Source organism: Podarcis melisellensis (genome assembly GCF_964234715.1).
Source record: "Podarcis melisellensis genome assembly, chromosome: 16".
NCBI lineage: Eukaryota > Metazoa > Chordata > Lepidosauria > Squamata > Lacertidae > Podarcis > Podarcis melisellensis.
This window is the reverse complement of record NC_138533.1, coordinates 1,195,179-1,220,195: the sequence shown is the minus strand read 5'-3', so window position 1 is coordinate 1,220,195 and position 25,017 is coordinate 1,195,179. Positions and strand designations below refer to the sequence as shown.

The following is a 25,017-nucleotide window of genomic DNA, read 5'->3' as shown; positions in this document are numbered from 1 at the left end:
AGGGGCCTTGGCTAGCAGAAGGAAGGTGGATACATTGAGTGATATGTGTCTGCAAGCATTTTCTGAGTGGTGTTTGCTTCAAAAAGCACCTATGCAATACCTGCCCATTCCAATGAAGGAATAAGTGTGTGTGTGTGTGTGTGTGTGTGTGTGTGTGTGTGTGTGTGTGTGTGTGTGCAGGGCATTGTTTCTAGAAAAAAAGGTGCTGGAACTTGTTGACTTTTTTTTAGGGGGAGCAACCAACCCAAGTTGTTGAGCTCTTTTTGAAGGAGAAAACATATCTTCTTCACCTGATTGCTTTCCACCTCCCCCTGCCGCCCCAATTGCTGTGCTGCCCACTGCCTCCACCACACAGCCCTGACCGCCATGCTATCCTCCTCTTCCGTCCTGCAGCCCTGAGCATCATGCTTGGAAATGGCACTGCAATGCTACAGAGGTGCCGGAACTCACCAAAGAGATGCCGGAACTCAGATCTGGCTGAATAAAAGCCATATATATATATATACACACCGTACTTTTCGGACCATAACACGCAGTCCCCCCCCCTAAAAGATAAAAGGAAATGTGTGTGCGTGTTATGGAGAGAATGCAGGCGGGAGGAGCGCAGCGTGTCCGCCTGCTTGCCTGCTCTATGGCTTTGTCCTCCCCTCCTCCGTTGCTGGGAAGCCGGCAACAGCTGAGCGCAGAGTGTCTGCCTGCTTGCCTGCTCTATGGCTTTCCGGTGAGGTGGGAGAAGAGAGGCAGCTCGGAAGCCGACAACAGCTGAGCGCGTGTAAAAGCCAAGGTCGGAGAAGGAACACAGCCTCTCTTTCTCAGTGTCTGCCTGCTCTATGGCTCTCCCTTACACACATGTAAGCAGCTCTTACTCTGCTTTCTTTACAATGAGCCGGAAGGAGGGACAAAGAGGGCATCCCCTTCCGTCCATCCCCCAGCACCTCACCGGTAAATTCAAACAAAGCGGCTTACAAGGCTCGTGTCCCTGTGTCTCCTCCTCCTCTTTTTGCTCCCGTTCGAGGCAAGGCAGCTGCACAAATGTGAGTTCCCCCTCTCTCTTCCTTCCCTCCCTCCCTCCCTCTTCCAACTTCAAACAATATTGGGGGGGGCAGCCAGGTAAGCCCCACCTCACATACCACAATGGGGAGTGGGGGATGACTCCCTCAAATATTTAATGGGGGGGAGGCACCTAGGCCCATAGGAATTGGCTGCTTTGCCTAGGACAAATGTGAGCTCTCCCTCCCTCTTCCAACTTCAATAAAATATTGGGGGGGGGGGCAGGTACAGGTAAGCCCCATCTCACAGACTGCAATGATCTCAAGACAAAGTGCATGCACACTGGTACCTTATATGAATGGCAATGCCCATCAGCATGGGGGGAGGATGACTCCCTCAAATATTAATGGGGGGGGAGGCACCTAGGCCTATAGTAGTTGGCTGCTTTGCCTAGGAGAAATGTGAGCTCCCCCCCCCCTTCCTTCATCACTGTATTGGAGATACCATACATTACTGACAGTTCCTTCATCATTTTCTTGCAGAAAACTGTATTTTCTTGCAGAAAACCTCCCCCGTTCTGATAAGGATGATAAAGCAGAGAAGACTAGCATATAAGATTCCTTTTAAACTAGAGGTAGTAAAATATGCTAAGGGGCATGGAAACAGAGCAGCAGAGAGACATTTTGGGCCACCTCCAACAGAAAGAATGATAAGAGATTGGAGGAAACAGGAGGATCAGCTGCAAAAAGCAGATAAAAATAAGCACACTTTTCGTGGACATGCTGCAAAGTGGCCACAGTTGGACGTGGCCATGAAAGAATGGATCACACATCACCTGAATAATGGCATCACAGTCTCCACAAAAATGATAATATATGAAGCCAAACGCATTGCTTTAGAGAAAGGCATTCATGATTTTACTGGCTCACCATCATGGTGCTACAGATTTATGAAGCAATGTGGCCTTGCTATGCGCACAAAAACTAGAATTGCACAAAAAATGCCAGAAGAATATGAATCTAAGATTCTGTCTTTTCATAAATTTGTAATTGATGCTAGGAAGAGAAATGGATTTGAAATTGGCCAGATTGGGAATATGGATGAAGTCCCGCTAACCTTTGATGTGCCATCTAAATAGGACTGTGGATCTGAAAGGTGCCAAAACTATTGCTGTGAAAACCTCCAGACATGAGAAAACCCATTACACGGTTGTGTTGTCTTGCTGTGCAGACGGCACCAAATTGCCACCCATGTTAATTTTCAAAAGGAAAACATTTCCAAAAGAAGTGATTCCACGAGGAATTGTTGTACATGTTCATGAGAAAGGATGGATGGACGAAAATGGAATGAGAGTATGGGTTGAAAAAGTGTGGTCCAAACGTCCTGGAGGGCTTTTGAAAAAACCTGCCTTATTAGTACTGGACCAGTTTAGAGCACATATTAGCGAAACTACAAAAAAGTGTTTTAAAGAAGCGAAGACTCATCTAGCTGTAATTCCTGGAGGTCTTACCAGCCAGTTGCAACCTCTTGACGTTTCCATCAACAAGCCATTTAAGGTCTTTATGCGAGAAGAGTGGAACAAATGGATGGCTGCTGGTAATCATGATCTGACACCTACTGGACAAATGAAGAGGCCCACTATCACTCAAGTTTGTGAATGGGTGAAAACATCATGGCACTCGGTGAAGGAGGAAATCATTGCACAGTCATTCAAAAAATGTGGCATTAGCAATGGTTTGGATGCAAAAGAAGATGAGATTTTATATGAAGATGGCGAAGAAAGTGATGCCAGCGATTGTGAACAGCTGAACTTCATAGATTCTGACTCTGGCACTGATGAGTTCTTGGGGTTCACAGAAGACTAGAAGTGTACTCCAACCTAAAATGCTCTCTTCATTTGTTAATGACAGTGATGATGGTTCTTAATGCCACTGTTGACTGCTGTTCACTTTACATGGTTGTAATATGATTCTGATATACCGGTTGTTTAATAAATAGTTTAGTACAACATTTGATTCAGAATATTTTTTTTCTTGTTTTCCTCCTCTAAAAACTACGTGCGTGTTATGGTCAGGTGCGCGTTATAGAGCGAAAAATACGATATATATATATATATATATATATTTGCTTTCGTAGATTTTCACGGGTACAGGAATGCAGGTTTTGGTGTCCTCGGGTGTCTTCCCGTGTAAAAGTTGGGGTGTCTAGGCGACGTTTCGACGAGGTCTCACTCGTCATCTTCAGGCTGGTGCTTTCAGCTTCTTGTTACTGGAACAGAGCAGGATCTCAGTGTTTGAGTTCCTATAAATACTGTTGAGGGGGTGTGGTGTATAGCCTCCAATGTTCTGGGCAGAGAGGAAGTTCCCAGGCTAGTGTGCCTTTTCTTCTTTTGTTCCTTAATTACTTGAGGGATATCTTGAGTGATTTCTTGAGTGAAATCCTGAGTACCACTTAGGTGGGTCATTAGGTGTGGATTAGTTGCTAAAGTCTTTGTGTCTTGACCTCTTGAACTTTGTGAAGAGTTTTTCTGAGAAGATGGCTGTACTGCACTTAGTTGTGCTCTGGCTTGGCTTCGTGTATAGGGGCGAGCTGTGGTTTTGTGGCCTGTGTCAGCCAGATCTGTGTAGGGATTGCAGGGGGGTGCAGCATCCGGAGGTGCCACCATGGTTTGGCTACTGGATGGTGTCTGTAATTTATCTGTGGAGAGGGTCTGGGTTTGGGTCTGGTGTGGTTGATTGGTGATGGCGTTCTGTGTGCCTCTGGATCTGGTGTCAGTTTTTGTGGGGAGGGCTAATTTCCAGATGTCTGGCAAGCGGGATGTGTCGTCACGCTTGTTCATGTTGTGAGGGTGTTTCTCTATCTCGATGGCTTCCATGATTATTCTCTTGTGGTGATGTTCCATGTTAAAGAGCAATTTGGAATCTGCAAAATTAATTTCGTGTCCTGTTTCTTTCATGTGTTGGAAAAGAGAGGAAGTTTTTTCTTCTTTTTTGACGGCATTCTTGTGTTCTGCGATACGTGCATTTATTCGTCTGTTTGTTTGTCCAATGTACGTGGCTGGGCAGACTTTGCAGGGTATTTCATAGACCCCTTGGTTTTCCAACTGGATTTTATCCTTGGGGTTTCTGAGGATATTGGCTATTTTTTGGTTGGTGCAAAAGGCTGTTTTGATATTGTGTTTATGGAGGATTTTGCTAATTTTATCTGTAGTGCCCTTGATATAAGGAAGGAGGGCCATGCCATTGTTTTCTTCTGTGTCTTGGTTTTTGGGGGGTGTTTCTTTTTGGATTAGCTTCGTAACCCTGTTTTGCTGGTATCCATTGGCAATTAACACATTTGAGAGATTCTGTAACTCAGTTGTCAAGTGGTCTTTGTCAGCCAGGCGTTTGGTTCTGGAGATGAGAGTCTTGGCTACGGAGTTTATTTGTGCAGGGTGGTGGTGTGATTGTGCATGTAAGTAGCGGTTGGTGTGTGTTTTTTTCCGGTAGATAGTGTGTCCTAGGGAGCCATCAGGTTTTTTGTAGATTAGGACGTCAAGGAAGGGAAGTTGGTTGTTGGCTTCTATTTCCATAGTGAATTGTATTTTGGGGTGTAGGCTGTTGAGATGTGTGAGGAAGCTATCCAGTTTTTCCTTCCCGTGTGGCCAAATTACAAAGGTGTCGTCAACATATCTGAGCCAAAGTTTGGGTTTGTGTTCTGACTTGTCTAAAGCATTGGTTTCAAAGTGTTCCATGTACAGGTTTGCGATGACCGGTGAGAGGGGTGATCCCATAGGTCAGACACCATCCAGTAGCCAAACCATGGTGGCACCTCCGGATGCTGCACCCCCCTGCAATCCCTACACAGATCTGGCTGACACAGGCCACAAAACCACAGCTCGCCCCTATACACGAAGCCAAGCCAGAGCACAACTAAGTGCAGTACAGCCATCTTCTCAGAAAAACTCTTCACAAAGTTCAAGAGGTCAAGACACAAAGACTTTAGCAACTAATCCACACCTAATGACCCACCTAAGTGGTACTCAGGATTTCACTCAAGAAATCACTCAAGATATCCCTCAAGTAATTAAGGAACAAAAGAAGAAAAGGCACACTAGCCTGGGAACTTCCTCTCTGCCCAGAACATTGGAGGCTATACACCACACCCCCTCAACAGTATTTATAGGAACTCAAACACTGAGATCCTGCTCTGTTCCAGTAACAAGAAGCCGAAAGCACCAGCCTGAAGATGACGAGTGAGACCTCGTCGAAACGTCGCCTAGACACCCCAACTTTTACACGGGAAGACACCCGAGGACACCAAAACCTGCATTCCTGTAACCGTGAAAATCTACGAAAGCAAATATATATATATATATATATATGCAGAATGAAGAAATGGACACAATAAATTTCATGGCAATGTTTATTCATATAGTTTATTTTCTCTAGGATATATTATTTACTCTCAGTTATTCAACTTGGCCCCAGCACAACGATGTAGCATTTAGAGGGGAAAATGCAACCCAGCAGCCACAGTATAAGAATATGATAGACATGACACCTACAGAATGAAGAGGTGGACATATGCCTTCATTTTATTTTCCTTACTAATTGCAACCTGTTGTTCAGCTCAGGTCGCAGAAGAATGATGTAGCACTTAGGGGAAAAAATGCAGACCAGTAACCCAAAACTGGAGGACAAGATGGAGAAGATCTCCACAGCCACCATGTATTTTCCTTTGGTGCTCAGGTAGGTTGGAGCAAAGGATAACCAAACACTACAAAACACCAACATGCTGAAAGTGATAAATTTGGCTTCATTGAAACTGTCAGGTAATTTCCTGGCAAGGAAAGCCACCACGAGGCTGACAATGGCTAGGAAACCCATATAGCCCAGGAGCAAATAAAACATGGTAGTGGAACCTTCATTACATTCCAGTATAATCTCCTCATTCACTGAGTGCATGTCTGTGTCTGGGAATGGAGGGGAAGTACTTAGCCAAAGAGTACATATGTCAACTTGAAGAAAGGAACAGGAAAGGAGGATGGAATTTGTCAATCTTCTCCCCACCCATTTTCTTATTGTAGAACCTGGCTTGGTTGCCATAAATGCCATCACCACCATGATGGTTTTTGCTAAAATGCTGGAAAGAGCCACAGAGAATATGGCACCAAACGCTGTTTGTCGGAGGAGGCAGATCACTTTCCCAGGCTTTCCAATAAAGAGTAAGGAGCTGAGGAAGCAAAGGAGGAGGGAGATGAGGAGGGTGTAGGTGAGTGTCCGGTTGTTGGCTTTAACGATTGGAGTCTCCCTGTGCTTGATAAAAATCCCAAGAACTAAAACTGTGATCAATGAGAAAGCAATAGTCAAGGTAGCTAAGATGATCCCTAAATCTTCCTTGTAAGAGAGGTAACTTAGAACCTTAGCAATGCATCTAGTTTGGTCCTTGTTTGGATATCGGTCTTCTGGACATTTGACACAGGCATCCATATCTGAAAACAACAAAGAGGCGTTCAAATATTTCTATAGGTTGAGCTGCATAATTCTAATAACCTATTTTAGTGCAAGAGTTTGCTGTTGATTATGGCTTTTGATATTTTTGATATAAACCCTGATTGAAATCAATGTAGAAAATCCGTTTCCTCCAAGAGCACCTGGTCATCAACTTGGATGGCTTTAAAAGAGGATTGGACAAATTCATACAGAATACGGTTATCAATGAGGCAGTATGCATCTGAATACCAGCTCCTGGAAATAACACAAGGAAGAGTGTTCTTGTGTTTGGGTTGTCTGTTCAAGGGATGTGCATTCTCAAAGCAAATATGATATGTTACAGAAGATGACTGATATCACAATGCACAATTGTCTCCTACCCTTCTGGCCAGATATCCTTCCTTCTGGACATGGAGCACAGTCATAACAGCAAAATTTCTCTCCCTCCTTCTTTTTCCTGCTGTAGCCAGGATAGCAGTGGTCATTGCACACAGAAAGGGGCAGCACCTGCACAGAATAATATAAAGGGACTTGGATTGGTGCTCTTCATTCATTCAGCTCTACAAAGAGTATTAAGTTGGGAAGATGAACCAGTTGCCCAATTCCTAAAAGAACCATTGCAAGGTGTATTGCAGATATTATATTGTGCAGCTTGAAGCGACGGGAAATATACATTCAAATAATTCCATATCCGGTCCTTATCCCCACAGACTCAGAATCTTCGAAGAAATAAAAGATAATTCAAAACAGACCTACACTAATACCTTGTGTTGTGTCCGCTTCATGTTGCGTCTTTTCACATTACATCCCGCGGCAACCTGGAAGTACCAGAATGGGTTACTTCTGGGTTTCGCCGCTCGCGCATGCGCAGAAGCACTAAATTGTGTCATGCGCATGTGCAGATGCAGATGCAGCGCTTTGAGTTGTGGGCATTTCCCGTTACGGACAGGCCTCCAGAACGGATCCCGTCCATAACATGAGGTACCACTGTATAAGCAAAGATCTCTCTCTCTTCTTACAGCCTCCATTTTGCCTGCAGGTGTTTGCTCTCCCTCCAGGAGACTGTTTTACACACCTTGACTCACACAGAGCCTGGGAACAAAGACTCAAGCCACCACCCTTCCAAGATGGCAAATTTGCATTTCGATTCCCTCCCATGTGCTCTAAAGTTAAATATCTCATCAGAGCTGCCAGAGAACAATCACATTAAATTATCAAGCCATCAAGGAGCTCAGAGAGCTCTTCTTGCTTTTCTTTAGCTTCAGTGCAATCTTCCAGTTAAACTCTTTCTGCAATACACACAGGCATTCTCCATTTCAGTGTAAATTAAACAATTATACTTAGTAACGTATATAAAAAAATATTGCTATCCTGAATAATCTAGCAGCTAAAAAGCAAACAGAAAGTTAAAGTGGCCAAAACTTTTCTTTCTGGCATGTCTCACCTGATTAAAATGTGGATGCCACACAATCTGGTCATCATAAATGGTAAACTCTTTGCCTGGAAGAGCCCGAGGTTCTAATCTTCCAATCGTTACTCTAACCACTGAACCATTGGGGAACATCAGCCAGTTTGTAATATCAAAACCTGCAACCAATTCTCCATTTTCATCAAAGTGCAGATTCTCAGCAGCACTATTATTGAATATGGTGCTCCTCAGATAATAATGAACCTTGATTGAAAGAGAAATAAATAACAAGACAACATAGTGCTAAGATTACTTTAGTGAATTTCCCAAAGTTGTCCTTATAGCTGACATTTGGTTTATGTAGGTGGCCACTTGTGAATATCAATCAATCAGTCAATCAATCAATCAATCAATCAATCATATGTTTGTAGCGTTGGAAGGGATCCCAAGGGTTATCTAGTCCAACACCCTGCAGGATGACCCTGGGGACCCCTTCCATCTCTACAGTTCTAGAACTCTCTAAGTTTAAAGTATTGCTTTCTAATTACCTGCCATGATTGCACACGGTGAAATAGTCTGACCCTTTCTTCCAATCCTCTATGTTTGGAGATGGATTTGTAGATGGCGTTCAAAGCATGCGCCACAGCATAGACAGCATTGTAGACATTGTAGCTGTGGCCAGTCATGTCCATTTCAAACAGAATTCCAGGAAGGCTCTCCAGCTTCTCCTCCCCAGTGCAGATGATTTCATTTTCATTTCCCTCCTCTGACGCTTCAGACATTTTTAATAAACAGCCAAATGCCTGTTTCCAGAACTCCTGGATAAAGCCATCTCGTTCTGCCCAGAAAGGGCTCAGCTTCTGAATGAAGCTTTGGAATCCTGATGGCTGATTTGAGTGGACTGTGATGGATATGGAACCGTGAAATGCTTGTATCTCCCAATTCTTCTCCATAGAGTGTGATGCAAAATCCCAGTGGGAAGTAATAATCCACACTTTGCCCAGAGTTGGAAAAGAGAATAAGGGTGATACAAATATCAACATTCTTAGAACCTGAAAGGATGGAGGTTCTCCATAAACAATGAACACTGTTGGGTTATCCCCAAATACCATTGCATAGGTTCCTAAATGCTGTAAAGCAAAGTCTATCATCTCATCCACATAATTCAATTTTGGTATTCTTACTATGTAGGCATAACAGATGCCATTAGGGGAAAGGATTGGGACCATTGTCTTTAAAAACCTGTCCCCTCTGTCATCTTCCACAGCCCAAAGCCCAATCCATGTCCACTTAAAATGCTGAAGTAATCGCACAATCCCTGTGTACTGGTGGGCTTCATTTGGGACCATCTGATACAAAAATGGGAAAAACTTTTTGACACCTTTTAGTGGCAGAAATGATCCATAAGTCAGCTGAAATAAAATTAATAAGCATTTTTCAATGGGTTACAAGCATTTACATCACAGATTTACTTATTAGAAAATAGTCCTGTAGGTCATCTCATTCAATGTCCTGTGAAAATTCAGATGGGGTGATCCTGCATGAGAACCTGACTATCTTTGGTCGTCAGCCACATTGAGCCACTTGTCTCAGGCAGCAGATTAGGAAGGCTGCTGCCACAAAAATGCCCCACTGGGCTGTTTGTCTGAGCTCCCTACACTGTGCCATCAGAGACGCAGCTACACTAATCAATCACTTCCACTCCCTGTTTCCAGAACCTGTAGAAGTAATATCTGAGTTGTGTGTTTGGGGACATTGCAGACAGATGCAACTGGGAGATTCCTGTAGGGTTCTTGACCAGCTTGAAGGCTTTGGGACTCAGTGACGGTTTCCCTGGTGTGGCTTATCTCTTGCTGAGAGAATTCGAGTTACTTAAAAGATGTTGTGAGAGTAAGTAGACATCATGAGTTCTTTTCCTATCTTCTGAAGTGTTATCTATCGCCCACACGCTTTTGTCATCTCCAAATTGATAAGGATTCTCTCCACCCTTATGTCTCAGCAATCAATAATTTTTTTGAGAAACAACAACTTCAAAAGTATCCCACTTGAAATATCCCCAAACCCTGATGAGAATCTATTGATGGACACTCCATGTGTTCAGTTGTCCTACAAGTTCTCTATCCATCTGATTGTATAATCATCTAGCCCATATTTCTCTCATTCAGTAACTAAAAATCATGGCGAACACTGTCAGAGAGTTTCCTGAAACCAAGACGGTGTGTCATACTTGTGAAACCTCCATGTCCTCATGCACACGACTTACCTGTGGAGTCTTGTGGATTGCTGAAATGATGGCCATGTTGGCAGAGACTTCAGAGATACATCCCCCAATGAAAGCTATCAGATTGTTTTGGTTGTCACATTTGAAGTTGGGGATAAACCTATGTTCTGTGGAGAGCAGGCTGAGGGTGGCCTTGTAGGTCATCCTTGCAGTGTAGTAGCTATTGAGGATACGAAACCCCAGAGAGATATTGGGTAAGATGCTGGGATTCTCATTGATTTCTTTGACAGCAAATACTAAGGCCAGAACGTGCTGGTAGTTCTTTGGCACTGATCTGCAAGAAAAGTAGCTGCTGTTTAATAAAACCACAGCTACAACAACAACTTGTGCACTTCATCATCACATCTTTACAGGTTTCTAAGATTAAACTGTAGTTTATAACTGCACAAGATTATATACCAGAGTACAAAAATAAGACCTATGAAATAAATATTTCTCCAATCAATTAATGATCTAAATGCTCATACAGCTCCAGGATTTTTTAATGCTTAATAAAATATTACAAGTGAAAAGTACAATGAAATCATTTTCCCAGATACTATTGTATTGGACTGGAGTCAATTCACGAATCACCTTTAAAAAGGGGCAGTACCGTATTTAGTATGCACTCTTTAAACTGTAACTGTGAATGTCTGCTGGATAACTTAGTAGGTTGAGCATGAGACTCCTGCATGGCAGGGGGCTGGTCTAGATGACCCTCATGGTCCCCTCCAACTTTACAATTCTATGATTCTAAATAAAAAAGTATGAACAAGAAATAGGGACAAGTTTCTTTTGTAAACATTGGCCTATCTAACAATACTTCCATAAGAGGGTTAGGTTTGCTTTGACCCTCTAAAGTCTGTTAAGTATTGCATCAATTGCCCTATGTTTATCCATGTATGATGTGAGGGAGTAAGCATTGCAAATTAGATGTGTTAAAACAGGAATAAGAAACATGTTCATTTCTCTAAAATATAACAATATGAAACCAAATGTCAGAAATACCTGGTCTGAAATGGCAAGGGACGGGCTGAGATTGAGATCAAGGATGTAAGACAACAAAGTATAGCGAGAGCAGAAATGAAATAGTTTTCAGCAGGGCTTTTTTCATCCAGAACTCACTGGAACTCAGTTCTGGCACCTCTCAGGTGGGCGCCATTGCCATTATAAGAGAATAAGGTGCTTATGATGAGTTCTGGCACCTCATTTTCTAGAAAACTAGCACTGGTTTTAAGGTTTCCTCATTTTGTCACTTATTTAAAAAGGAATAGAACTTCTAGCAGTTTGGAAATAAATTTAAAATGTAGTGAGGCAGTAGAGGACAGAGGTGCCTGGCGTTCTCTGGTCCATGGGGTCACGAAGAGTCGGACACGACTAAACGACTAAACAACAACAACAACATGAACAAATGACAAACAGAAAGAAGATAAATGCTCCTTGCCAGATAACCACCTCAGAAGTAAATATGAGAGGTATGAGAGGGTCTTGCTCCAGCTGCGATACAGAAATGCACACAATCCATTCATTTCTGTAAGATTTTTGGAGGAAACACACTAGCGGTTTATGCCAAACAAGATATTGTAGAAGGTATCACACACATATTAACAATTCAAGCATCACTTTTTTTACATCAAAAGCGCAATAAAGCACATCATTCCTTAAGGATATGTTCTGAATAATTATAATTTATACATATTTCAAATTGTATGAAAAATATTGATGCCTTACATAGGTGTGTCAATCGTGATCTGGGCAGGCAGTTCTATGAAAGAGAGCGTATTAGAGAGGAAAAAGACTTGAGAAACAATCTCACCAATGACAATGCCTCCTGGCTGGTAAAATTCATGAGGAATAGGGAGGGGATCGTCATATATGCTGCAATTAATAAAATGTGCATTGCATACTGTATGACGCGATAGAACCAGCAGCAACATCACCACAAGCAAGATTCTGTTGATGAAACGCCCCTTCCAAAGCTGTATTCCCATGATTCCAGTTGCAGAATTCAATGTGACTGTTTTTCAGCTTTTCTACAGCCTTCCTTCAATGGTAGATGGTGGTGGTGCTACACAGATTTGCAGCATGGCTATTTAGGGAATCTGGGTACCAGTATCCTGCTACTTTATTTCATTTCGCCTCCTTGTCCATCATTAATTTCTCTAAACAGCGTATTTTCTTTATCTCCCCCCTTTATCCTCTAAGGATGTGCGAATTTTAAAAATTTATTTCTAAACAACTTAAGATGTGTTTCTGCAGGGCAGGTGTCAGCAATTTTGCTGTGGTGAGCAAAGGAATCCAAATGCAAACTTGTGAATTATCAGCCTGTTTCCCCAAAAGAAGGGTATGCAAATTACAGGGCATGTGTGCTATTCTATGCTGGTCAATGAGGTTCAGTTTTCCACAGTAAGCTGGGAAGCAAAAATTAAACAGGGGAAGCAGGAGAATATATGAGGAACCAGGATACTCACAGCATACTTTATTTGTTAAAAATCAGTGGAAAAGTGGTTATGCAGAAGAATGAAAATACCCTACGTATCCCTAGATCCAGTTCTGAATAAATAACACAGGAATTATATAGGTTTTTCAATATGCTTATTGTTGATTTTTCTTACAGGCTCTGGGTGGCAATTGTGTCACAAGACAGAAAACAGTAATTTTGACAATGATAGGAATGATTTTAATTTCCTAAGTGTGTTTTTGGCCTCTGAAGTGGCATCATTCAATACAAAGCTCCTAGGATATATTTTCTGAATTGTGCAACTATTGTTTTATTGTGTTTATCCTTTTTTCTTTTTCCTTATTTGCTGCTCCCTGTTATATAGTCTCATGCCCAAGTAGAGAAGACAACTCAACATGGAGACCAAGATCCCGACAACCGTTCTTGAATATGAATTACAAATCCCAATTTCACTGGTCAAAATAGATACCAGCACTACTATGTTTTCATAACCCTCAATTTATTGATAGCCAAAGTCAAGTTTTATTTTCCTGGTTGGCAAAGGGGTAATGTTAGTATATGCAAGCCAAATCAAAACAGGGCATTGACCTGTGATAATGTTGGTCCAGTAAAACTGTTGTGCTGGTCCGGGGGGGGGGGGGGGAGGTACTGTTACCGTAGCCAAAGTTCAGTCCTAAGGCACTAGCCTGGTAGAAGTTCACAAGATGAGAGGCAAGGTCCGAAACAGGGAGCCGGGCGGGGTCAGGAGCACTCGAAGATCAGAAGCAGAAAGCCGGGCGGAGAACAGGAACGCTGGAAGGTCCGAAGCAGGAAGCCTGGCAGGAAACAGGAACGCTGGAAGGTCAGAAGCAGGGAGCCGGGCGAGGAACAGGAACACTGGAAGTTCAGGTCTGTGTAAGAGCAGGTACTCCGCAACCTGGGACCGGGCTGACTGACCTTTATCTTCTCTAAGGCCAGGGGTGGTCCCGGCCCCCAGGAACCCCGCCTCTCCTGGCCTTAAGGCGAGCACTCCTCCTGGGAGAAACCAGTTCCCTTCGCCTCTCTGCCCTAAGCCTCTGCAGTTCAGGAGAGGCCGAAGGGTTACTGGGCCCCGGGGGAGGCTCACCTGTAGACACTGAGTCCTCAAGCACCTCTGGGGCCAGAATGGTTTCACCTGGTGCCTGCTCCTGAGGATCTGACACAGGTGCAGGTTCCTCAGAATCTAGGCCTTGCCCCAGTTCAGCCAGCCCTGGAGGCGGGGATTCCTGTGCAGGCTGGGATTCCTCTGGTTCAGCCTCTGAATCGGAATCCCAGGCCATCACAACTGTACTCACAAGAAGGCTACATTTGAGCAATGATCTCTCTCTATTAAAGCATTAATACTAAAAATCTCATGAGATGGAATTTCCAGTGAATTTTTAAGTGAGCTTAATAAACAGATGAACTTATATCCTCTCACTTTTTCTGGCCATTATTTGCTCTCTACTGTTCAGATCAGGCCTGAATAAAATTATGTAGCATTTAGGAGAAAAGATGCAACCCAGTAATCCAGCACTGGAGGCCAAGATGGAGAAGATCTCCACGGCCACCATGTATTTCCCTTTGGTGCTCAGGTAGGTTGGAACAAAGGACAACCAAACACTGCAAAACACCAACATGCTGAAAGTAATAAATTTGGCCTCATTGAAACTATCAGGTAATTTCCTGGCCGGAAAAGCCACAACGAAGCTGATTATGGCTAGGGAGCCCGTGTAGCCCAAGACACAGTAAAACATGGTCGCTGAACCCTCATTACATTCCAAGGTGATTTCCCCATTCAATGAGTGCATGTCCGAATCTGGGAATGGAGGGGAAGTACTTAACCACAGGATACAAATGCCAGCTTGAATGAAGGTGCAGACGAGGACAATTGAATTTGCCAGTCTTTTCCCCACCCATTTCCTCATCCCAGATCCTGGTTTGGTTGCCATGAATGCCAGAACCACCGTTACGGTCTTTGCCAAGACACAAGAAAGAGCCACAGAGAAGACGATGCCAAAGACCATTTGGCGTAGAAGGCAGATCCCTTCTCCTGGCTGTCCAATGAAGAGCAAAGCGGAGAGGAAGCAAAGAAGAAGGGAAATGAGGAGGATGTAAGTCAGGGTCCGGTTATTGGCCTTGACTATGGGTGTGTCCCCGCGTTTCATAAAACATCCCAGCACTAGAATTGTGATGAAAGAGAAAGAAATGGCCAAAGCAGCCAGGATAATCCCTAAGTTTTCTGTGTAAGAGAGGAAGCTTAGAACTTTGGGAATGCATTGAGTGTGGTCCTTGCTGGGATACTGGTCTTCGGGGCATTTGATACAAGCATCCATATCTGAGGGGGGAAATGAAAAGCTGGTTAAGATACACCCATCCAGTTAATGAGTGCTTTCAATACTCCAGCCCTTATTTCCCACCCAGATCCTTCACCAAAATAAACGTCACTTCAGTTAACCCATTAATATTTGCTTGGTTGCTTGTTTGTTTGTTACCCTCCCCTCACTCTGAGGCCCCATCATCACCAGATCACTACCTTCCCCAAACTAAATTAAACTTTAATAAATGCAGTGCTGACAGTGGTCTATAAATCTCATTTGATATTGAATACAGTGGTATCTCGAGTTACAAACGCCTCAGGTTACGAATGCTTCAGATTAGAAACTCTGCTAACCTGGAAGAGTTTCCTCGAGTTGAGGACTTTGCCCCAGGATGAGAACAGAAATTGCGTGCTGGCAGCGCAGCGGCAGCAAGAGACCCCATTAGCAAAAGCACGCCTCTAGTTAACAACAGCTTCGGACAGAACGGACCTCCGGAACGAATTACGTTCATAACTAGAGTTGTACCTCGGGTTAAGTACTTAATTCGTTCCGGAGGTCCGTTCTTAACCTGAAGCACCACTTTAGCGAATGGGGCCTCCTGCTGCCGCTGCACCGCCGGAGCACGATTTCTGTTCTCATCCTGAAGCAAAGTTCTTAACTCAAGGTACTATTTCTGGGATAGCGGAGTCTGTAACCTGAACCGTATGTAACCTGAAGTGTATGTAACCCGAGGTACCACTGTACTTACAACGAGTTGGCCAGCAAATGTTTTTCATTTATACTGTCTTCCTCTTAATTGTGTTCTCTCTTGGTCTCCTTTCCTTGATCTTGCTGTAGCCTTTGATAGGATCTGCCAAGCTTTCCTCCTGAACCCCCTCAGTGAATTGGGTGCCATGGGCACTGCTTTTTTGTGGTTCTTAACCGCAAGATTGGGATTGCTGTTATGGGCATTATTTTGCCCTCAAAGTTGTTTAGCAGACATTGGAAAAGATCTTGCAGATAAGAAACAAAATGTCATCTGATGGCACACAACTCTTCTTTCCTGTTAACACCTTAATCAGGAGTGGACATCCAGTCTCTGGATCAATGTCTGTGTGCAATACTAGGCTGGTGGAGCTTAAATTGAGTTTAAACCCTGGCAAGCCTGAGGCCTTGTGTGTGAGTGGTTCCCATGTCTGGGAGACAGATCAGTTCTGGATAGGGTTGGGCTCCCTCTGAAGGGATAGTACATAATCTGGGAGAGCTCCTTGATTCAGCTCTGTCACTTGAAGCACAGGTGGTCTTAACTGTCACATTTTTAAGAGAAAGGGGTTAAAGAATCATAGAATTATGGAATTGTAAGTTGGTAGGGACCCAAAGGGTCACCTCGTTCAAGCTCCTGCAATGCAAACATCTCAGCTAAAGCATCCATCCAACCTCTGCTTAAAAACCTCCAAGGAAGAACAGTCCACAACTTCCCAAGGGAGGCCATTCCGCTGTTGAACAGCTCTTACTGTCAAAAAGTTCTTCCTAACGTTTAGTCAGAAATATATAAATTGTAACTAGAATCCATTGGTTTGAGTCCTACCCTCCAGAGCAGGAGAAAACAAGCTTGCTCCATCTTCCATGTGACGGCCCTTGAGATATTTGAAGATGGCTTTCATATCTCCTCTTAGTCTCCCCTTTCCCAGGCTGAACATAACCAGCTCCTTCAACCATTCCTCATAAGGCTTTGTTTCCAGACCCTTGATCATCTTGGTTGCCCTCCTCTGCACATGCTCTGTGTACAGTGCCCTACATGGTGGACTATATTCTTCAAATGAATAATTAATGTGCTACATTATCAAAAATTATTAATATCTCTGTACATTATGCCTCCTACCTTTCTGGAGAGAGACTGTCCCTTCTGGACACGGAACACAATCATAGCAGCAAAACTTCTCTCCCTCCTTCTTTTTCTTGCTGTAGCCAGGATAGCAGTAGTCATTACACAAAGAAACAGGCAGCACCTGCACAGAAACAAAAAAGGGAGATTGGGAATATGAACTATTCCTTCTTCAGTATCTTGTGAAAGGGAGGACAAAGAAGAATCGAATGACCCCCTTTTGCATCACCTTCGACCTCTTGGGAGCTGAACGTTTAGTGTTGTTGTCAGTGTCAACTCCTGGCATGTGTTGCGGGTCAAGACATTGTGCTCCCCAGACCCCAATCCCAGATAAATAAAACTCCACTAAGACTGGTTGGGATCCAAATAAGCCACAACTTTATTGAATACACGTGAAACAGGTTTGGCTTGGGCATGGGGCAGTTGAAATACCTCTGGTCCGTCCACCGGAAGTGATGTGTAGGTCAATCCAGACGTGTGGGCCTAAGACTTACCGTATTTTTCGCTCTACAAGACACACCCGACCATAAGACGCACCTAATTTTAGAGGGGGAGAACGGGGGAAAAATTCTCTCCCTCTCTGCGCAGCGCTCCTTCAGCGAAGCTGCAGGTGAAACGGAGCCCCTTCCATTTCTCCTCCCGCTTCGCTGAAGGGGTGCTGCGCAGCTTTCCTTCTCCAGCGGAGCGAAGCCAGGAGAGCAAGAGGGGTCGGTGCGCTCCGGAGGCTTTGCGTTGCTTTCGCTGAAGCTATGGAGCCTGCATTTGCTCCATGAGATGCACACACATTTCCCCTTACTTTTTAGGAGGGGAGAGGTGTGTCTTATAGAGCGAAAAATATGGTACATCAAATAGGGTGATCCCCGCAGGAATTACTTTCTGGGGGAGTGTCCTCTGCCCTGGCCCCACCTGGGCACATGGACATGACCACTCTCCCCAGATCCCTTTAATGGGATACTCCAGCATTTGGAGGGGCAGGTGGTGATTACAACCACCCCTCCATCCAAGACAAAGGGTTGGCCCAACGCCCAAGCCAGTTGTGACGATTGCTATGAGGTAGGCAAAGCCACCGGGTTGGAGCCAATCTGGCTGGTGGACAAATTCCTATATGGCCCCTTAAAACAGCAACCACTGTAGCCACAGCAAAGTCATTGACTATCAGCTTAAACCAAAGATGGGTGGGGAACCCAACTAGGGGAAAACAGGTAGTGCCCCAGGAGAGGGTTGCTTAAATGGCCAGGGAGCAGACCCATGGGAAGCCTTCCTGCCCCCTGGCCCAGCCCATGTCCAAGCCTACATCCCCATTCGCCAAACCAGGATGCAGGCCATGATCCAGTTCCTGATAGGTGACTTGGGCTTACTCCCCCGCCACCTCTCAGAAAGGAGCATTGAAATCAGGATTCCCCCTTCGGGGGCCCCAGTAGAGCCTCTGCCATCCCACAACACAACCAGAAGGGTGGGCAAATGTACCTGATTGAAGTTTGGATCCCAAACAATTTTTTTTTACAGGGTAGGGAATGAGCTACAATTAGAACAATAACAAACTAATGCTAACCAGCATCATTCAGAAGCTGAGGAGCATGTCAAACAATAAACTGAACAAAACATGAGCCTTTCCCTCTGATATATACTCAAGTATGGCTACCTGTGTCACACCTGATTAAAGCTTGGATGCCAAACAATTCGGTCATCATAAATGGTTAATTCTTTGCCCAGAGGAGCCTGTGGTTCCAGTCTTCCGACTTTGACTCGAACCAGTGATCCATTGGCGAACATCAACCAGTTTGTGACATCAAAGTCAGTAACTTGCTCACCATTTTCATCAAAGCGCACAGTGTCTCCAGCACTATTATTGATTGCGATGTCCTTTAGAAATGGATGCACCTATACTGGAGGAAAATATAGACAAATGGAACTAGGTATTGCAATTATTTAAGAGAGGGTCACAAATGCCTCTCATACACACGCTGTCTCTGTCTCTCTCTCATAAAAATCATGGTGACTTGATATTCCTTGATGTTGTTTTGGTTCCTTTGGTCCAAAACAGAACAGAAAAGAAGCCCACACACATTTATTTATTTCTTATGGAATTGTATTCTGCAAAATGGGAGCGTATTGGAGGCAAAACTTAACCTATAAAAGCTTTGAGCTGTAATTACCTGCCATGACTGTATATTCTGAAATGCCAGTCTCTTTTCTCCCTGCCTTCTGGGTTTAGAGTGGGATTTGTACATGGCATTCAAAGCATGTGACACAGCATAGACTGCATTGTAGACACTGTAGCTGTGGCCTGTCATTTTCATTTCAAATAAAATTCCAGGAATGTTTTCCAATTTCTCCTCCCCAGTACAGCTTTCCTCCTTCTCTTCTTTCTGTCCTTTAGACATTTTTAATGAACAGCTGAAGGATTGTTCCCAGAAGTTCTGGATAAAACCATCTCTTTGGGCCCAGGAAGGTCTTATCATCTGAAGAAACTCGCGAAATCCTACCAGCTGGTTTGAGTGAACAGTGAAGGTTATGGAGCCATGAAAGGTTTGTATATCAAACTGTTTGTGAAGAGATTGTGATGCAAAATCCCAGTGGGATGTAACAAGCCAGACTTTGCCTTGAATTGGCAATGAAAAGTATGGTGCTGTCACTAGCATAATTCTCAAAATCATAAAGGAAGGAGATTCTCCATAAATAAATACTACATTGGCTTTTCTCCCAAAGGCAATGCTAACGCTATTCAGACTTTTAAGCCCCAGATCTAGCAGTTCAGCCACAAAATCCAATTTTGGTATTCTTATTATGAAGTCATAACAAACATAATTCTGGGAAAGCAATGGTACAATGGTCTGTAAAAACCTGTCGCCTTTGTCATCATCTACAGCCAAGAGCCCAATCCATGTCCATTTGAAATGCTGAAGTAACTGCACAACTCCTTTGTGCTGGTGGGATTCACTGGGGACCATCTGGTACAAAAATGGGAAGAGACTTTTGGTGCCTCGGACCGGCAGAAATGATCCATAAGTGAGCTGAAATAAAATCAGTAAATAAGATGTTATACCTTTGAACCCCAGAGTTGCAGGGGAGCTGTGGGCCATCTTTCAGAAGCATTGCAAGATGATTTTTATTGTAAGGTTGCAGAAAATCCAGTTGGCTGTTGTGTTCAACATCCTGCTTAGAATCATAGAATTATAGAGTGCAGGTCCTACACTCTGGGGGAACAGAAAACAAGCTTGTTGAATCTTCCATGTGGCAGCTTTTGAATATATTTGAAGATATATTTATCAAGCCTAAGCATATCCAGTTCCTTCAGCCATTCCTCATAAGTTTTTTTCTTTTTTTTGCTGCTGCATCACACTGTTGACTCATGTTAAGCTGGTGGTCCACTAAGACCCCTACATCCTTCTCACATGTGCTACTAGTAAGACAGGTGTATCCCATCTTGTATTTTTGCAGTTGGTAATTCCTGCCTAAATACAGGACCTTACATTTAACCCTATTGAAATTCATTTTGTTAGCGTGGGCCCAGTTCTCCAATCTATTAGGGTCATTTTGAAATCAGATTCTGTCTTCTGTGGCATTAGCTACCTCTCCCAGCTTGGTGTCATCTGCCTATTTCATGAGCTTCCCCTCAATTCTTTCCTCCAAGTCATTTATGAAGACGTTGAACAACAACAGGCCCAGGACAGAACCTTGCAGTGCCCCACTTGTCACTCTTCTAGGATGACAAGGAAGCATTAATGGGTTTGCCAGCTACAAATCCACCTAACAGTTACCTCTTCCAGCCCACATTTTACCAGCTTCCTCACAAGACTACTGTGGGGTACTTTGTCCAAAGCCTTACAGAAATCAAGATATATTACATCAACAGCATTCCCCTGATCCAACAAGCTTGTGACTGTATAAGATTCATCTGACAAGACTTGTTTTTAAGAAACTCATGCTGGGCCTTAGTAATTAGAGGATCCATTCTAAGTGCTCACAGATCAACTTCTTAATAATCTGTTCTAGGACCTTTCCTGGTATCGACATCAGGCTGACTGCTTGGTACTTACCAGTGTGCCCCCCCCCCCGCTTAATATAGGAACTCCAGAAAGAAGTGACCATCTAGTCTTCCTTGAAGACTTCTAGTGCAGGGGAATATTCGGGTAATCAGTTTCATTTATGAACTGCTATTATTTGTAAGATGCTTCTTCTGAACATTGCACAAAAATCTGTTGTTGCCTTCTGGGGCATCACAGAAGAAGCCTTCTCCCCCTTCTATGAGACTGTCATTGAGGTATATAAAGAGAACTAAAAATTTCCTCCTTAGTACCCACTTTTTCAAGCTAAAGATAGTTAATTACACAAACACATATTACATAACTTTGAAACTTTGTTTTGCTTTGTCTGAGCCGTCTGAAAACTTGCTCTTTTTCCTTTGCTACTGTTTTTATATTTTGTGATATTATTTTTCATGATTGTTATTAGACTTTAATATTGTTAGCTGCACTAGACTTCCAGTGGGAGGATTAAAAAGGAAAAGGTACCCTTGACCTTCGGGCCCAGTTGTGACTGACTCTGGGGTTGCATGCTCATTTCGCTCAAGAGGCCAAGTGCCGGTCCGCAGACAGCTTCCGGGTCATGTGGCCAGCGTGACTAAGCCGCTTCTGGCGAACCAGAGCAGCACACGGAAACGCCGTTTACCTTCCCGCCGGAGCGGTACCTATTTATCTACTTGCAGTTTGAGGTGCTTTCGAACTGCTAGGTTGGCAGGAGCAGGGACTGAGCAACGGGAGCTCACCCCGTCGCGGGGATTCGAACCACTGACCTTCCGATCAGCAAGTCCTATGCACCGTGGTTTAACCCACAGCGCCACCCGCGGTCCCCCTAGTGGGAGGATTAACTGACTATAAAAAACATGAAATAAAGAAATAAAAAAATAGATCAATCATTCTGAGACCTCTTTTGCAAGTACGACTACTTGTACACTGCTTCCTATAGATATTTGTGTGCATGTGTTTCATCTAAATTCAGTACTTTGCCTTTTTCTGTGTTCAACCTCATGTTAGTGGTTAGAGCCCAACCTACCATTTCATGAACATTGTTTTGAATTTCATTCCTATCATTTGAAATGCTAACAACCCTTTCACTTTTTTATTAGCTGCAGATGGATATGAATTGCTTCCAACCTTACATCTGAGTCATTCATAACAGGATTCAAAATATCAATTCTGATCCAGAATACAGCTTTGGGTGGGGAGAGGGGGCTCCAGTTTAAACCTCCTTCCACTTTGATGTTAAGCCATGAGTACTGTTTTCTAAAGAGGTGTGGATCCACTAGATAGTCTATCACTTAGTCTACATTTAAACTATCGGCTGATGAAATAGATCAGGGGAAATTTTCAAAGCTTCCTTGAAATCTAGATTGTGTGTCACAGCTGTGAAACCTCCATGCCTCCAAGCACACAGCTTACCTGTGGAGTCTTGTGAATTGCTGAAATGATGGCCACATTGGCAGAGACTTCAGAGGTACATCCCCCAATGAGAGCTATCAGATTGTTCTGGGTATGACACATAAAGTTGGGGACAAAGGTCTGTTGCACAGAAAGCAGGCTGAGGGTGGCCTTGTAGGTCATCCTTGCCGTGTAGTAGCTATTGAGGATACGAAACCCCAGAGAGATATTGGATAAGATGTTGGGATTCTCGTTGATTTCTTTGACAGCAAATGCTAAGGCCAGAACGTGCTGGTAGTTCTTTGGCACTGAGCTGAAAAAAGGTACAGCCTGTTTTACTGAAGCAACATAAACAGCAGCAATAAATATATCTATATATATGTATATTTCATCCTTAGTTACCTGGAAGCTTCCCAGCTGAAGGTGTAGCTTAAAACTATTTAAGACAAAAGAATGAACTACAATAAATGTGATACATGAAAGGAACATTTTTGGATCATTCCAGTTGCTGAATAAACTGTTGCCTGCAGTTAATGGAATTGCTTCTTTTGGCTTCAAGAACAAAATGAAATTAAATGAAGGTAATCATGCAAAAATCTGGCACAATGAGGCAGGGGCTGCAGAGGAAGAGGGGGTGGCAGGGTGGCATTTTCTCTTTTGCATCAGGTGGCAAAACAACCTGGGCCAGCCCTGATAAGGTATCATGCAAAAATCTGCCAGACCTTTGAAGAATGAACCCAAGTGAGCAAATGGAATTTATTGTTATTTTACTCAGTACATTCCTATTGAAAATCTTTTACGGGTAAGAAGTCATTCTGCAGAAGTCCTAAATTGCACTGGACTCATGGATTTTAATGGGCTCTGGTGTAGGAAAAGTTAGTAGTCATTTGTGCCCACATTGCAATGGAGAAGGCAACATGAGTATTATGAATCCAAAGCACTTGTTTACTTACTCCAAAAAAGGAAGTAAAGAATCACATTTCTTAGTGATGTGTCCTTACTAATTACAGTCTGTACTTATTTTAGAATGATAGAGGGAGATAGAATACGGACTTACACAGGTTCATCAATCAAGGTCTCCGTAGGTGGTTTTGTGAAACCGAGTTCATCAGACAGGAAGACAACTTGAGAAACAATCTCACCGATGACAAAGTCTCCTGGCTGGTAATATTCATGAGAAACCGGGAGGGGATCATATATGCTGCAATTAATGGAATGTGTCTTGCATACAGAATGACACAGCAGTATGAGAAGCAACGCCAGCAGAAGTATGCTCCCGTGGACAAAACTTCCTTTTCCCACGCAGATTTCCATGTTTCAAAGTACAGCACTATTTCTGGCTATCAGTTTTTGTATTGCCTTTATTGATTGGAGATACTGCACTGATTTACATCTTAACTGTAAGCGTCTCTGACCAGCACACTTTCTTGTTCACCTCAATTTATCACAAAGGGTGAAGGAGAACTATATTTATTTATTCTTAACAACTCCACTCAAAGCTGTTCAGTCGCAGGTATTAATTTTGACTTTGTCTGCAAAGGAGAAAAAAAGGTATAACCTTGGGAAATTGCTAACAATTCATCCAAAAGCACATAAGACACATAAGGGCACAGGAGAGTCCGTGTGTGTGTTAAGAGTTTTCAAAATAAAAATCATTGGCATAAAATATTAAACGGGCTGGTAGAAAAATTGGAATGAGGGATACTCATTACTGAGATTAAAATAGTGGCAGAATCAACTCTATGAAGGAGAAAAATTCACACAAAAGAATGCCTGTGATGTCTGCGCCTAAACAGTGTTCTCAACCTCCTGAAGATTTTATATATTTTATAATTTGCTGATAATTCATGGCATTAACAGGCTCTAGGTATCCGTTGTATAAGAGAATGAAAACCAGTAATTTAAATAATGATAGGGGTTGTAATTTTTTCTAGTGTGTTTCTTGGCTTTTGAAGTTGCATCACACAGGAGTCACACACACATAATGCCTACAATTGTGAGGGATAATAAGATAGCTAGTGGCATATATCCCAGTCCTGGTTACCTCTGCCAAGAAGCAAAATTATGTTCACCCACAAATCATAACAGAATTGTTAGGAGATCCCTATTCTCATGCCAGAGCTATGATTCCCAAATTGGCTTAGCAAACCATCTCTCTTTGTGGGTAACTCTGGGAATTGTGGGTCTCAAGTGACAGGCAAGTGGAGTGTAGATTTATTCTATATGTTTTACAAAGAGCAACTTTATCCTATGGTGCTCAAGAAGGTTGGAGCAAACGATAACCATTTCCAAAAGCAAAAACCTGTGTTGTCATTCCCAGCCTGTGGAACGCCCTCCCATCAGATGTCAAGGAAATATACAACTATCTGACCTTTAGAAGACAACTGAAGGCAGCCCCGTTTAGGGAAGTTTTTAAATGTCTGATGTTTTATTGTATTTTCCATATTTTGTTGAAAGCCTCCCAGAGTGGCTGGGGAAAACCCAGCCAGATGGGCGGGGTATAAATTCTTCTTCATCATCATCTTTTGACTTCGTTGAAACTGCAGGATAACTTCCTGGCTAGGAAAGCCACACTGAAGATGATAAAAACAGCAAGCCCTTGTTGCCCAAGATGTCCTAAATTGAGTTCTGAACTTCAGAATGATTTTTGAACTTAGTAGCAGATACAATTACAACAACCATGTTGAACAAAAGGAAAGAGTCAAATAAACGACCAGTTAATTCAAAGGGGACTTTTGGTTTACTTTTTCAAGACACAACACTTTCTTAGATACTCCCAACAAAGATGCTTAGTGCATGCATACATTCTTTATTATGGTCCA

General features: G+C 43.2%; 3 protein-coding genes across 3 annotated transcripts in view; 1 reads left to right on the top strand and 2 right to left on the bottom strand.

Moving 5' to 3' along the window:
* Window positions 1-25,017, top strand: part of LOC309358874 (vomeronasal type-2 receptor 26-like) — a gene marked incomplete at both ends in the record, with an annotated part of 208,931 nt that overhangs the window by 32,298 nt on the left and 151,616 nt on the right. The gene's annotated exons all lie outside the window — the stretch shown is intronic.
* Window positions 5,562-25,017, bottom strand: part of LOC309358854 (vomeronasal type-2 receptor 26-like) — a gene marked incomplete at both ends in the record, with an annotated part of 37,817 nt that continues 18,361 nt past the window's right edge. The window contains 4 exons of the mRNA XM_081892124.1: window positions 5,562-6,463; window positions 6,845-6,971; window positions 7,909-8,136; window positions 8,421-9,284. Coding sequence (XP_081748250.1) covers window positions 5,562-6,463; window positions 6,845-6,971; window positions 7,909-8,136; window positions 8,421-9,284 — 2,121 coding nt within the window. The remainder of the gene's footprint in view (window positions 6,464-6,844; window positions 6,972-7,908; window positions 8,137-8,420; window positions 9,285-25,017) is intronic.
* LOC309358856 (vomeronasal type-2 receptor 26-like) lies at window positions 9,561-23,509 on the bottom strand (the record flags this gene model as incomplete). The annotated part of the gene is made up of 8 exons (XM_081892126.1): window positions 9,561-9,725; window positions 10,136-10,427; window positions 11,864-11,897; window positions 14,032-14,928; window positions 16,773-16,899; window positions 18,932-19,789; window positions 22,217-22,508; window positions 23,253-23,509. 8 exons carry the CDS (start codon window positions 23,507-23,509, stop codon window positions 9,561-9,563), a joined length of 2,922 nt encoding a protein of 973 aa, XP_081748252.1.